The sequence below is a fragment of the Bos taurus genome, chromosome 22 (genome assembly GCF_002263795.3).
Source record: "Bos taurus isolate L1 Dominette 01449 registration number 42190680 breed Hereford chromosome 22, ARS-UCD2.0, whole genome shotgun sequence".
NCBI lineage: Eukaryota > Metazoa > Chordata > Mammalia > Artiodactyla > Bovidae > Bos > Bos taurus.
In genome coordinates this window covers 13282499-13297067 of record NC_037349.1, presented here as the reverse complement: position 1 = coordinate 13297067, position 14569 = coordinate 13282499, and the positions used below count along the sequence as shown (strand labels likewise).

At 42.1% G+C, this 14569-nt stretch overlaps 1 protein-coding gene across 1 annotated transcript; it reads right to left on the bottom strand.

Moving 5' to 3' along the window:
• Nucleotides 1–958: 958 nt before the first annotated feature.
• Nucleotides 959–4369, bottom strand: RPL14 (ribosomal protein L14). The gene is given in 6 exon segments (NM_001034674.1): nt 959–1298; nt 1507–1560; nt 1656–1755; nt 3077–3171; nt 3712–3813; nt 4345–4369. Coding segments are annotated over 6 exon segments (642 nt in total). The 5' UTR covers nt 4348–4369; the 3' UTR covers nt 959–1010.
• Nucleotides 4370–14569: the final 10200 nt, after the last annotated feature.

Below are 14569 nucleotides of genomic sequence, written 5' to 3'. Positions count from 1 at the left end.
GATCTTCCCAACCCAGGATCGAACTAGAGTCTCCTGCATTGCAGATGGACTCTTTACAAACTGAACTACCAGGGAAGATTTCAGACAAAAAAGCATTCAGAAATTATTATACTCATGAATGCTAACTAGAATATGCAATTCTAGGAATACTAGAAGATGCAGTTCATGAACCTCAATACAATTTCATCAGTGCCACTTTGGGCTTTGGACCTTTACAGAGTAAAGAGTACTGCCAAACTTGAAACCACCTGACCTTCCCAACTCTTCTGTCCCATGTTTCAGTTCGTTCAACAGGACACAATGTAAATTTTAGACATCACTCTATTTAAAAAACACTCTATGGCTTTATACACACTATCCACCCACCACAGAGCCAACACCTGGCTTCCTAGTCCTGTGGTCTCTGGCAAGTCTTCTACATGCCAGAGAAATTCATACCCCCCTTCCCCACAACCCCTGTTCTGGGTGGAAGCTGAAGACTCCACTTTAGACAACCCCCCTTGTCCTTGTCAGAAGGACAAGTAACCCAAAATTGCCTGTATTTCCTCTATCACGGCAACTATTACACTGTATCACTTGCCTATTAATGCCACTAAACAAAACTAAGAAATGACCGGGAACTGGAAACTAAGTAACCGACCTATCAAAATGTAGTATTTGTTTACCTACAGTGTATTTTTGTAAGAAAATTTACTCTTGAGCATCAGAAGCATCTGGGATTTTAGTTATTTATGAGATGTATATTTGTACAGGGAAAGAAAATTAACCCAGTGGTCTAATTATGATTTCCCTAAGAACATTACTTAGGACTTTGTGTGATGACTTGATAGTATCTGAGTCTGGACAGAGTGGGACTCGGGAATTCCTTCTCCAATGAGGACAGTAACAATCCTACCATCAATCAGCCTCATAAACCCAGCCCCAGCAAGAAGACTTTAATCCACAGATTAAATAATTTGCCAACATGTCAAAAAGAACTTTTATTCTGATTCGAATAGCCTCTTATGCACTCATGCTTTCTTGCCAGATGCCTTTGGAGCAGGTGCTTTCTGGGATGGAGCTTTCTGACCCTTCTGAGTTTTAGGAGGAGGTGCTGCCTTCTGGCCTGCAGCTTTCTGGGCAGGAGCCTTCTGGGCTGGAGCCTTCTTACCCTCAGTGGTGATCTTTTTTGCTGGAACCTTGGCAGCAGCAGCAGCTACTGCAGCTGCCCCCTTAGCAGCAAGGGCTTTCTTGGGAGAAGCTTTCAGGAGAGCTGCCTTTTGAAGTTTCTTAACTTCAATCTTGATTAGTCTGTTCCTCTGAAAAATTTCAATAAAAATGTTCATTATATATGCACACAAAACTCTTACCCATCCTATATGTATGGATATGTAGGTAGGTACAGGAGACCACCCTTATACCATCTAAGACTTCTATGATGTCAACTTTGTGGTCTAGAAACTTAGGCAAACAGAATTACCAGACAAATAAATTCAGGGCTGGAATACAACAATCACAAAAACTTACCATTTTCCTTGCCTTCATGACTTTGTAACGATCAAAGTCTGTCATCTTGGCTTTCTGTGTTAAAAAAAAAAAAAAAGAACTCTGTCAAACCACCTTCTAATCCTCCAAAATCAGAACATGTCCAACTTCAAATAACTCTAAATCATTACCTTCTCTCTGGCTTCAATCTTCTTGGCCCACCTTGTGGCTGCCCACTTTGCATTGATATCTGCCTTCTCCCAGGCTTTCCGGACATACTTCTGGCGGGCACTAGAAAGAAACAAGAACAAAGATTTAAGAAATCAGCTCTGAGGTCACACAGATTCAAGGACAGCTTTTCATCCTCTGAAAAAGCACAAGAAAAATGCCACAAGAACCCTTGTTTTTTCTACTTCCAGTTGTAGTGTCTCCACAGAAAACAGCACAAGGCACAATGTTATCTTCTACTTGTTCCAACAGTGTTCACTAAGCCAGGATGTCTTATATCCTCAAAACACACAACTTTTTAATAAAAATATGCCAACCACTCCACTTTCTGGGCTTAAAAATCACCTCCAATAATATGCATATATCACTCAAATAGTGGATGAGTAGAAAGCAATTGGAGAAGGCAATGGCACCCCACTCCAGTACTCTTGCCTGGAAAATCCCATGGATGGAGGAGCCTGGGGGGCTGCAGTCCATGGGGTCGCGAAGAGTCGGACACGACTGAGCAACTTCACTTTCACTTTTCACTTTCATGCATTGGAGAAGGAAATGGCAGCCCACTCCAGTGTTCTTGCCTGGAGAATCCCAGGGACGGGGGAGCCTGGTGGGCTGCCGTCTGTCTCTGGGGTCACATAGAGTGACTTAGCAGCAGCAGCAGCAAAAAGCAATTTCCTTTTCATAAAGAATAATGTAGTTGTCCCTTATGCCTTGTTTTATCCTGTACAGTAATGCTTAAAGATTTGTGTTCAAATGCCGTAAAATGGAATTGTAACCACTTTGGTATTTGTTTCAAACATCAAAATCCAGTATGCTTAGAAAGTAAACCAGTCATAGCACAGGTTACATTGCAAACAATTGTCACCACACAGCAACACATCGGTTTTTAACTTCCATGACCTACATCATGTCAAGAATCACAGAATGACTGCCTTAATTGCTCATGAATAGCCAGGAAGAGAACCTCTTTGGTGGCTGTCATAAGGAGATGATAAGTTAAATATTAGCCAACACATATGAAAAGTTCAACCGATGTTAGTATTTTTTGTTCTAAAGCTAAAATTGACAAACACATGTTCAGGGAACTACACATATAGAAAGTTCTTTGTTGTGCAAATCCTGAAAGAAAGGGGTACAAGAGAAAAAGAATGGGAAATTTGAACAAAGGGAAAGCCAGAGAACCACCGGATCCCAGGGCATTTTAGAAGTAAATAATGTCTGTCTACTTTTAGAATGCAAATCTCTCTTCTAAATGGCTCTCACTTTCACACTGCTTACTATATTCTCAAGAGAAAAACAAAACAACCAACAACATTTTTAAATGAAATTAAGCAAATTTTTACTAGTATTAACAAAACTATGGGAGGGGTGATAGTTGGATAGTTACCTGTGTGGGAACTTGAGGATGAAGTCAGTGAGCTGCATGCATTTGAAAGGCATAGCCTGTCTCCTTACTTGAGTGCAAGGTCCATCCACCAAAGCCTAGAAGACATATGATCAATGACCTCAGTATAAAAATGTAACAGTATTCAAAATGCAGATATCCTACATATTAGTCTTTTCAGAATCATCAAATTCTTATATTTAAATGCTTTCTTAAAGGTTAAAAAGATTTAGCAGTAATAGTTAAGCACAGAACCCAACATATAATTTTGTATTTAATATTTCCATTTCCCACAAAAAACTATCTGCTCAATTCCTAAGTTTGTGGTGCTCAATAAGTGACAACAGGAAACAGGGCTTTCTATGGCTTTGTTCCAAACTCGCTTTGAACATAGTGATTTACATCTCGCCTGTTTTAGCTCACCTTTAGTCTAAAACTGCCTAGTTTAAGAGACAGAAGTATTACTCAAACCCAGTAATACAGGTCAATTCAGGCCTCTGCTCTGTAACCCCTATCTGCGCTGGCTGTTTAATTAAAACTACCACCCATAGTACTCCTATCTTAAAAGGGCCGCTGAAACCATTACCATTGTCGTCTACACTGCCATGTGAAGCCGTGACACTTTTCCTTACACTTACCCTATTCTGATCAATAACATCTACAATCGCGACCAGCTTCCCGGCATGAGGCCCAAAGGAGACGTAGGCCACCCGGCCAACCTCTACGAAGCGCCTGAACACCTAAAATTGGGAGGCGGGAGGAGAGAGAACAGCGAGATTGATTAAAAATACGATCCAGTTTGCCAGTCTTTGCAATTTAAAGATAGTGCGGCTAAAAACAGGAAAAAAGAATGTTGAGGAGAACACGCCTAAGTGCCATGGAACAACCAGGATGGACGAAATCCACAGAGGGAACGGTGGCAAGTCAGTCTCCCGCTGGCCTCCCCGTCTACGAAGCCAGCACGGCCAGACCACCATGCCCTGCCCTGCTTCGGCCCCGGCGGGCGGGCTAGGCGACTGGCCGCCGCAACGATACGGCGGAGGCGGCCAGAGCGCGCTCGCGTGGCCCAGCGAGCGCCCGGCCCGGTCCTCCACGCGCTCCTCGGGCGCGCATCCTGAAAGCTCCCAACTCTTGTGTCTTGCCCACCCGGGGAACCTCACTGCACGATACCTAACATCCACTGAGCGCCGCTGCTCGCCTCCGGCCCCCAGCCCAGGCAAAGCTGGAGCGGCATAGGGGTCAGACATGGAGCCCGCACCGGCGATACTCACCATGTTGGCGGCGTTCGGCGAGAAGGAAGAAGGCCCGCCCAACCCCGCGCCTGTGTAGAAGGCCGCCCCGCCCCGGTAGTGAACGAGTCGCCGACGTGGGCACCGATTGGTTGGGACGTATGCACGTATGCGCACACATGCTCACTGGGAAAACATGGCGGAGTCGGCGGGAGCTCGGCTATGCTTTCGCTATTGGGTTTCGTGGGCTTGGCTTAGTCGATGCCGCGCGTGAGCAGCTGTCTCTTAAAACTTCACGGTGCAGAAGAGCACAGAAGCTGTGCTTTCCTTTGTGACTATTTGCAGTCCTTTCGACTTCATCTTTTAACGTTCTTCCTTTTATTTTTCACTGCTCGTCTAAATGTTACTGGTGTCTTAGTACAATTTTTTTTTCCTCTCCGTAAGTGACCCCATTAATTTTATTAACTTTTCTTCTTAAAAGATTCAAACTTTACAGAAAAGTTACAAAACAAGTATAAGTAATTCCCGTAAACATTTCACTTCGAGTTCCCAAATGTTAATATTTTCCTATTGCTTAATTTTTTTGACCCATTTGAGAGGAAACTGCAGACATGATGTTCCTTTACACTTAAATGTGATGTTTCCTAGAAACAAGGGCATGACTTTACATAATCAGTACAATACTCAAATTCAGTAAGTTAATAATAGTCATATATCTGTGTGTATATGTGTATGCATATATACACACACACACACTTATGTATATACATGTATGTATGTATTATTTTGGCTGTGCCTCAAGGCTTGCAGGATCCTAGTTCCCAGACCAAGGGTCCAGACGCTTGACCCAGAATGAAAGCCCAGAATCCTCACCACTGGATCACCAGGGAATTCCCACCTAATTTATTAATTTGCACTCCTTATTTAACTATCAGCAACTGTTCCATTTATGTTATTCCCAGCAAATGAAAAAGCCTTCCTGGCCTATGATCTTGTGAAGGGTTACAGCCTGCATTTAGTTATGTCTGGTCTTTTAAAAAATTTGTAATAAACCTATCCTTGTCGTTCATATTACTGACATTTAAAAATACAGGCTAGTTGTTCTATAGGTCTCAAGTATATGCTCTGTAATTTCATTTATAGAAAATTCAAATCAGGCAAACTAATCTATGTTAGTAGTCACTTTTACCCCTGGTGCAGGCAGCAGTGGCTTGGAGGGGGAAGCGGGGTTTTTGAGCTGCTGGTGAGTTTCTTCATCTGGGTGTTGGTGGTTACACCAGTGTGTTCAGCTTGTGAACATTCAAATCTCTGCCTTTATGATTTGTGCATTTCTTTCCCCCAAACACGTTTCCTAGCTCTACAACCAGAGAATCTTGATCTGCAGGTCTGCAGAGGAGCAAGAATTTGCATTTAATAAACAAGCTCCCCAAGTCGTTCACTGAATACTTTGGGAAAGACTTTGGGATTCCCCAGTTATTTTTCTAGAGTTCACTAAATGATTATGTCACACTTGTTTGAAGTACTCCAAAAGTCCATTTTTCACCACATAATCCTGGGGTCCCCAATTCCCTGCAACCAGCACTCACAGCAGGAGGGGAGCAGTTATCCTCCCCGAAACTGGTCCCTGGTGCCAAAAAGACTGGGGACCGCTGACCCAGTCTACAGGATAAAGTCCTAACTCCCCAGCAATTCAAGGCCTCCATAGTCTAATCCTAACCCCTTCCTAAATTTTTTCTGTCTGGGCATTCTGCCTCCTTTACCCCTAACATCGCAATAGGTACAAGTTTCGGGACTTTCCATGTAATCAGCCGCCTCTTCCTAGAATGTGCTCCCCTTCTTTCTTTGAAAAATGACAAGGATAAGACGCCTTCCCAAGCAGCCCCAGGCAGTTTTCAGGTTTTTCAAAGCTCCATTAAAATGCAAGATAAATCTCCAAGCAAGCCTTTCTGCCTCGCGAAAAGGTCAGGGTCGTCCAAGAATGAGCAAGAGCATTTCATACAGTTACACCCTTGAAACAAGAGAAAAGAAAACGCACTCTCCCAGGTCTGGTTGGCTGATTACGTCCCTTCCGGGACACAAAACCGGCTCGTCCAATCACCAGGAGGGAGGGCAACTCGAGGAGGATGCCAGGATCCAAGATGGCGTCATCCGGTAGTTTCCTCAGCCTCTTTCTGCGGGGCCACGCCCCTGCCGTACGCCGTTGCTTCTCGTCCAATCACTGAAAGGCGGATCAAAGCCGGCGCCAGCGAGAAACATGGCGACCGCAGAGCGTGGTAGAGCTCAGGTGTTTCGTGAGCGTGAAGTGTCTTGGAAACTATGTTTCCTTTTAAGCCGCGCGCCCTAGTACCTATTTGTGACAAGAAGTGAATGTTAAAGGCGAGGCGGGCGCCCTGCTTCGGGTTTCAGTTTGAGGCTGAGAGCATAGGAGCACGCTGGTCCTGGATCTAGGCCACGGATTGCGGGGGTGGGCAGCAGCTGACCTCTTCCCCCCAGTTTCCACAATACCCGCGAATGTCAATGTGGCCAGAGCTGTCTACCTGTACAGCTTCAGCTGAGTAAATGTCTCTCGAGTTTTTTTATTCCCCTCAGTCATGAGGGATGGAAGCATCAGTTTAGGAGAGGAAAATATTTGGGACTAAAAAGAGGAAAAGAAAATCTAAGTCTGTTCCAAGAAGTGAAGTAAAAGCCACCGAGTACCATGACAACCTTGTTCCTGTACCCTTTCTGGGATATGAACTCATCCCAATTATAGTGAAACTGGCATGGTAGACAGTATGCTTACCTGGCATATTATATTTAGGGATGAAAAATGCATATTACAGTCAAGTGAAAAAACTATACCACCTAACAGTTGAGAATTATGTTGTATTTGGTGGCTTTTCTGAGGACTTAAGATTGGAAGATTGCCTCTCAGATCTCTCTGAGGGACTACTGAAGAGGTAAAGGAGGAGCCAGGATACACAGGAGTTTTGTAATAACACCTGTGAAGTTCATGAATTTAGTGCTTTTTTATGTGTGGGAAAATGCAAGAGTGTGGGCTGTTTGAAATTATCTCTTTGATAATGGGCTCCCATCGTGTCTCAGACCATGGAGAATCTGCCTGCAATGTGGAAGACCGGGTTCGATCCTTGGGTTGGAAAGATCCTCTGGAGAAGGGAATGGCACCCCTCTCTAGTATTCTTACCTGGAAAATTCTGTGGGTAGAGGAACCTGGTGGGCTGCAAGTCCATGGACTGCAAAGAATTGGACATGACTGAGCAATAATTTAGCTATTATAGCTATAGTGTATTATAGCTGTAGTCCTTCTAGGGCTGTCTAGAAACAATATGGTGTTCTTTTTTCCGTTGTGATTGCCCTCTGGGTGCATAGTTGGGGTGGTTACAGTAATTGATGGCTGCAACATCCTTTGTTACTGATATAGCAGCATTTTTCATTCACACAACTGTTTAAAATTTTTTCGTGTTTGAACCCTGGAAGCTGAACAAGACAGGATCCAAGCCCCATCAACCTAAGACCACCTGGAATAAACCCGTAGTACAGCAAAGTCAAATCTCTTGATAAAATTATAATGAAGGACACTGCACACCAGAGACGTTATGGGACATATAACTGAGTGAAAGAATGAGGTAGGGTTATAGGATTGTGGGGATATGAAGTTTAGATGAAATGCACATGAAATATTGCTTTGACAAAGCAGAGCAGAATTTTCTAAAGTGATCAACATCAGCCCTAAGACAACAAAACGGACCCATGATCCTGTTTTTATTAAAATGTTGTCCAGAAGCACCCTTTCTGAAGCTTTATCCCTGAAAAGTAAATTGAAATTGTTTCATTCTTACTGATAAAATGTAAAGCACAAGGTTTTCCAGAGGCTTTAATTTTAGACAACAAAGTTTCTCAATGAGAGAGCTGCTGCTGCTGCTAAGTCACTTCAGTCATGTCCAGTGAGAGAGCAGTAGTCACTTAAAGAAGAAAGTTAACATGACTCTTCACAGATGTAGCATTCATTTGCAGAAATATTGTTTTCCTATTTACTTTATTTCTATCTGATTTTCCTGCACAGTGAATAGTCATGCAGATTTTACTTTCTGAGACAGAGCTAATTTTTAATTAACAGAAATGTTGATGATATACAGGAAGATATCCTGAGGGTTTCATCCATGGGGAAGTTTTAAATCTTTGTGTTGCAAAACAGGAGGTAAACTCACAAACCACAGGAAATTACACACCCATGGATGAATAAAATGTCCATCATGAGGAGGACATTGGCTTATTAAATCACAAGAACCTAAGTAGTATCAAATGAAGCTTACTTACTAACCCAGTGGTTCCTCACTTCTGACTTCCAGTTCACAAAGAAACTAACAGGCTCTGAAGTGGGTCAGGACTCTTGGGCTGTAATGCCCAGTTTTGTTTTGTTTTTTAGTACTACAAGTTCCTCCAATACTCCAAATGTCTGGATGGAGTATTTTTGGTCTGTCTGTTCTGTTTAACAACCAAGGAGGTAGTATTGGTTTCTGTGCCACTACAGACTGCTCCAGTGTAAAGAAATTACTTGGGAAAATATGGTGATTGATAGATCAAGGGGGTTGGTATTTGCAAACTATTATACATAGAATGGATAAATAATAAGCTCCTACTGTATAGCACAGGGAACTACATTCAATATCCTGTGGTAAGCTATAGTCTATAATGATATATATATATTCCTTCATTTATACTATATTTTAGTATAGTTTATGTATATGTCATAGTTTACCACAGGATATTGAAAAAATATATGTATTCTTTTTCATTATAGTTTGCTACAGTAGGACCTTACTATTATACATACACACACGCACACACACACACACACACACGTGTAACTGAATTGCTTTGCTGTGCAGCAGAAATTAACACTAAATCAACTATACTTCAGTAAAATAAATTTCAAAAAAATACTTGGGAAACATATCAGATCTATACTTGGGGAAACATCAGAACATAGTAAGGCCACAGCAAAGCTGGAGGCTTTTGTTGCCCCTGAGTATTAGAAGTTTAGACCATTAAACTCACTTTCTGTGGGAGATAGAATATTCTGTCACATAGAAGGCTCACTAACACCAGGATTAAATATGCACTCTCATGTTATATTACAGGATTGGACCCAGTATTGAAAGAGAACATTAGCTATGTACTGCACAGTGCTCTGGGAATAACTGAATAAATACAGAATGAACCGATAAGCTAATAAGCCTTCAAATCCAGAACAAGCTCCTGGAGCAGGTAAAAGCAGCTGAATTCTTGAGTGTGATCAAAATCTCTTCCAAAGAAAATCTTCCCCTCTTTGTGTGCTGTTTTTACCAGAGTAAGGAAGGTAAGTGGAGTTTTGTTAATATCTAATTGACTTTGTAGAGGCTGTTGACATGACAGAATTTCCCAACCTAATATTTCTTGTAGAGAATAGCAGCCTGGGGTTTCGCAAAGGAATTACTGTGGGGTTTTGATGATCAGAGGGTGATCTCGTTCTTGGCTTCTAAGCTACAGAAGCTGGACTCAGCTATTATTTGGTCCTGTGCAGTGGAGACAGTCACCAATTTGGTCATGTACCACTAAAAGCATTCTCAAAGCACTTTGCATCTCACCTAGGTTTGATGCAGGCATCCTTGAATGAATGGGGTGAGTACTGGGAGGAGGAAGAGAAGTGGGACATTGTGATTTATAAGGAGAATATTTATTTTGTCATTCAGATGGCTAAAACTTGGAATTTCCTAAATGTTGAGAGTGATAAAGGTGTCTTTTTTTTTTTTTAACTCAGCTGTATTTGTTACAGCTTTTAAAGGTGTCTCTTGTTATGTTAATAAGGTGACTTTTAAAAGTAGTATGGGAGCCGGTTGCCTGGAGAACCAACTCTGTGATTAGAGGGTTGGAACTTTCAGTTCCATCCTTTGATTTTCAGGAAGAGGGGAAAAGGGTCTGAGATTGAATTAGTTGCCATTGTTTCCTATGCCAGCATTAATAAACAACCTTCTTCATTATGGTCACTATTTTAGCCACTATACCCGTCTGTGGGCTTTCCTAGTGGCTCAGTTGGTAAAGAATCTGCCTGCAATGCAGGAGACCCAGGTTTGATCCCTGGGTCAGGAAGATCACCTGGAGAAGGAAATGGCAACCCACTCCAGTACTCTTGCCTGGAGAATTCCATGGACAGAGAAGCGGGACAGGCTGCAGTTCATGGAATTGCAAAGAGTTGGACACGACTTTGTGACTAACTTTCACTTTTTCTCATACCTGTCCATGTCCCACCTGGTGGTGGAAAGGATCAGAATCTGTCAGAGGCATTCTGGAAGGAAGCAAGAGCTTTGGCTGCCCCTAACGGGTATTCCTCAGGACACCTAATATGCATAAGGTCTTGAATGACTTTGACCTATATTTACACTGACCAGTTCAGTTCACTTCGGTTGCTCAGTCATGTCCAACTCTTTGCGACCCCATGGACTGAAGCACACCAGGCCTCCCTGTCCATCACCAACTCCTGGAGTTTACTCAAACTCATGTCTGTTGAGTCGGTGATGCCATCCAACTGTCTCATCCTCTGTCATCTCATTCTCCTGACTTCAATCTTGTCCAGCATCAGGGTCTTTTCAAATAAGTCAGCTCTTTGCATCAGGTGGCCAAAATATTGGAGTTTCAGCTTCAGCATCAGTCCGTCCAATGGTTATTCAGGACTGCTTTCCTTTCGGATGGACTGGTTGGATCTCCTTGCTGTCCAAGGGACTCTCAAGAGTTTTCTCCAACACCACAGTTCAAAAGAATCAGTTCTTTGGCGCTCAGCTTTCTTTATAGTCCAACTCTCACATCCATACATGACTACTGGAAAAACCAGAGCTTTGACTAGACATATTTTTGTTGGCAAAGTAATGTCTCTGCTTTTTAATATGTTGTCTAGGTTGGTCATAACTTTTCTTCTGAGGAGCAAGCGTCTTTTAATTACATGGATGCAGTCACCATCTGCAGTGATTTTGGAGCCCAAGAAAATAAAGTCTGTTTCTACTGTTTCCCCATCTATTTGCCATGAAGTAATGGGACCAGATGCCACGATCTTAGTTTTCTGAATGTTGAATTTTAAGCCAACTTTTTCACTCTCCTCTTTAACTTTCATCAAAAGGCTCTTTAGTTCTTCTTTGCTTTCTGCCATCAGGGTGGTGTCATCTGCATATCTGAGGTTATTGATATTTCTCCTGGCAATCTTGATTCCAGTTTGTGCTTCCTCCAGCCCAGCATTTCACATGATGTACTCTACATATAAGTAAGTAAGCAGGGTGACAATATACAACCTTGAAGTATTCCTTTCGATTTAGAAACAGTCTGTTGTTCCATGTCCAGTTCTAATTGTTGCTTCTTGACCTGCATACAGATTTCTCAGGAGGCAGGTCAGGTGGTCTGGTATTCCCATCTCTTGAAGAATTTTCCGCAGTTTGTTGTGATCCACACATTGAAAAAGCAAGAGAGTGCCAGAAAAACATTTACTTCTGCTTCATGGACACTGACAGTGGCTGGAATGTTTTCTGAGTTGCTGAACTATATGAGTACTTGAAACTTGCCTCAGGGCAAATGTGTCTGCTGAGCATGTTTCTGAGATTTGCTCTCTGTTTTATAAGATAGTTTTAGGAAATTCCCTGTGGTCTAGTGGTTAGCTAGAACTCGGCACTTTCACTACGGTGGCTGAGTTCAATCCCTGGTCAGAGATCTAAAATCTCACAAGCTGCATGGCGCAACCAGAAGAAAAAAATTTGTTTTAAAAAGAATTTCCAGTGCAAATGGAGTTTGTACTTGTACCAGAGGAAGTAGTGTTACCAGCAAAATGGCAATACCTTTGTTCTTACGCTCTCAAAGAAAATAATTCAATCAACAGACTTAGCGCAGTTTTAAACAGCCAGAGTTTTAGTTTTAAAAAAGCAAAAGTATGCTTTCAGAAAAGGAGAGCAGGCCAAATGGAAACCAGAAGCAGGACTACATTGGATAGTGTTGAGTTTTTTACAGTGGTGATCCCTCCCTGTGTCCTGTGTTATTTAACAAGTTGATTGACAGCTTTTGGTTATATAACTTTTCTCTTAGTGTGCAGGCGCTTACCCATAAGCACCCAAGTAAGACCCATTTGCAAAGAAATAGAGGAAAACAATAGAATAGGAAAGACTAGAGATCTCTTCAAGAAAATTACAGATACCAAGGGAACATTTCATGCAAAAATGGGCACAATAAAGGACAGAAATGGTATGGACCTAACAGAAGCAGAAGATACTAAGAAGAGGTGACAAGAATACACAGAAGAACTATACAAATATGACCCAGATAACCACATGGTGTGATCACTAACCTAGAGCCAGACATCCTGGAATGGAAAGTCAAATGGGCCTTAGGATGCATCACTATGAACAAACCTAGTGGAGGTGATGGAACTCCAGCTGAGCTATTTCAAATCCTAAAAGATGATGCTATTGAAATGCTGCACTCAATATGCCAGTAAATTTGGAAGGCTCAGCAGTGGCCACAGGACTGGAAAAAGTCAGTTTTCATTCAAAGAAAAGCAATGCCAAAGAATGTTCAAACTACTGCACATTGCACTCATCCCACACGCTAGCAAAGTAATGCTCAAAATTCTCCAAGCGAGGCTTCAGTAGCATGTAAACTGAGAACTTTCACATGTTCAAGCTGGATTTAGAAAAGGCAGAGGAACCAGAGATCAAATTGCCAACATCCACTGGATCATTGAAAAAGCCAAGAGAATTTTAGAAAAACATCTACTTCTGCTCATTGACTACGCTAAAGCCTTTGAGTGTGCAGATCACAACAGACTGTAAAATTCTTCAAGAGATGGGAATACCAGACCACCTTACCTGCCTCCTGAGAAATCTGTATGCAGGTCAAGAAGCAACAATTAGAACTGGACATGGAACAATGAACTGGTTCCAGATTGGGAAAGGAGTACGTCAGGTTGTATTTTATTACCCTGCTTATTTAACTTATATGCAGAGTACATCATGAGAAATGCTGGGCTGAATGAAGCACAAGCTGGAATCAAGATTGCTGGGAGAAATATCAATAACCTCAGATACGAAGATGACACCACCCTCATGGTATAAAGTGAAGAAGAGCTTAAGAGCCTCTTGATGAAAGTGAAAGAGGAGAGTGAAAAAGTTGACTTAAAACTCAACATTCAAAAAATGAAGATCATGGCATCCGGTCCTATCACTTCATGGCAAATAGATGGGGAAACAATGGAAACAGTGACAGACTTTATTTTCTTGGGCTTCAAAATCACTGCAGATGGTGACTGCAGCCATGAAATTGAAAGACGCTTGCTCCTTGGAAGAAAATTTATAACAAACTTAGACAGCATATTAAAAAGCAGAGACATCACTTTACGGACAAAAGTCCATATAATCAAAGCTATGGTTTTTCGAATTATCATGTATGGATGTGAGAGTTGGACTGTAAAGAAAGCTGAGCACTGAAGAATTGATGCTTTTGAACTATGGTGTTGGAGAAGACTCTTGAAAGTTCCTTGGACAATAAGGAGATCAAACCAGTCAATTCTAAAGAAAATCAATCCTGAATATTCATTGGAAGGATTGATGCTGAAGTTTAAGCTCAAATATTTTGGCAATCTGATGTGAAGAGCCAACTCATTGGAAAAGGTTCTGATGCAGGGAAAGACTGAGGGCAGAAGAAGAAGTAGGCCACAGATGATGAGATAGTTAGCATCACAGACTCAATGGACAAGAATTTGAGCAAACTGGGAGATTGTGAAGGACAAGGAAGCCTGGCGTGCTATGGTCCACGGGGTCACAAAGAGTCGGACATGACTTAGTGATTGAAAAACAACAAAAGTAGAGGGTTGGTTGGGATACTACAACAAGGCTGGTGCTCCTACATCAGTGGACAGGGTCACGTCTGAAAAAGTAAAAGGACAGAGGCACATGGGATGGCCTTCAGCTCCACTAAACTTTATTTACCAAAACAGGCAGTAGCTAGAATTGACCATCCTTTGCCAACCCGTTTGTGTAGATAAAGTCCTTAATCTATCACAGAATCCATCTTCAGTTAGTCTCTGTAATAATGTACTCAATATTTAAGTGTGTGGTAGGTGGATGTTCTAAGAGCTGTGGGCTTCCTTGTCTTCAGGTAAACAAAAAAGAGGCCAGATTCTTGCTGGATGCTGGATGGGAGGATTAGCAAACTAGTAGGAAGTCTTCCTTGATTTTGTGTTATGCAAATGAGGACC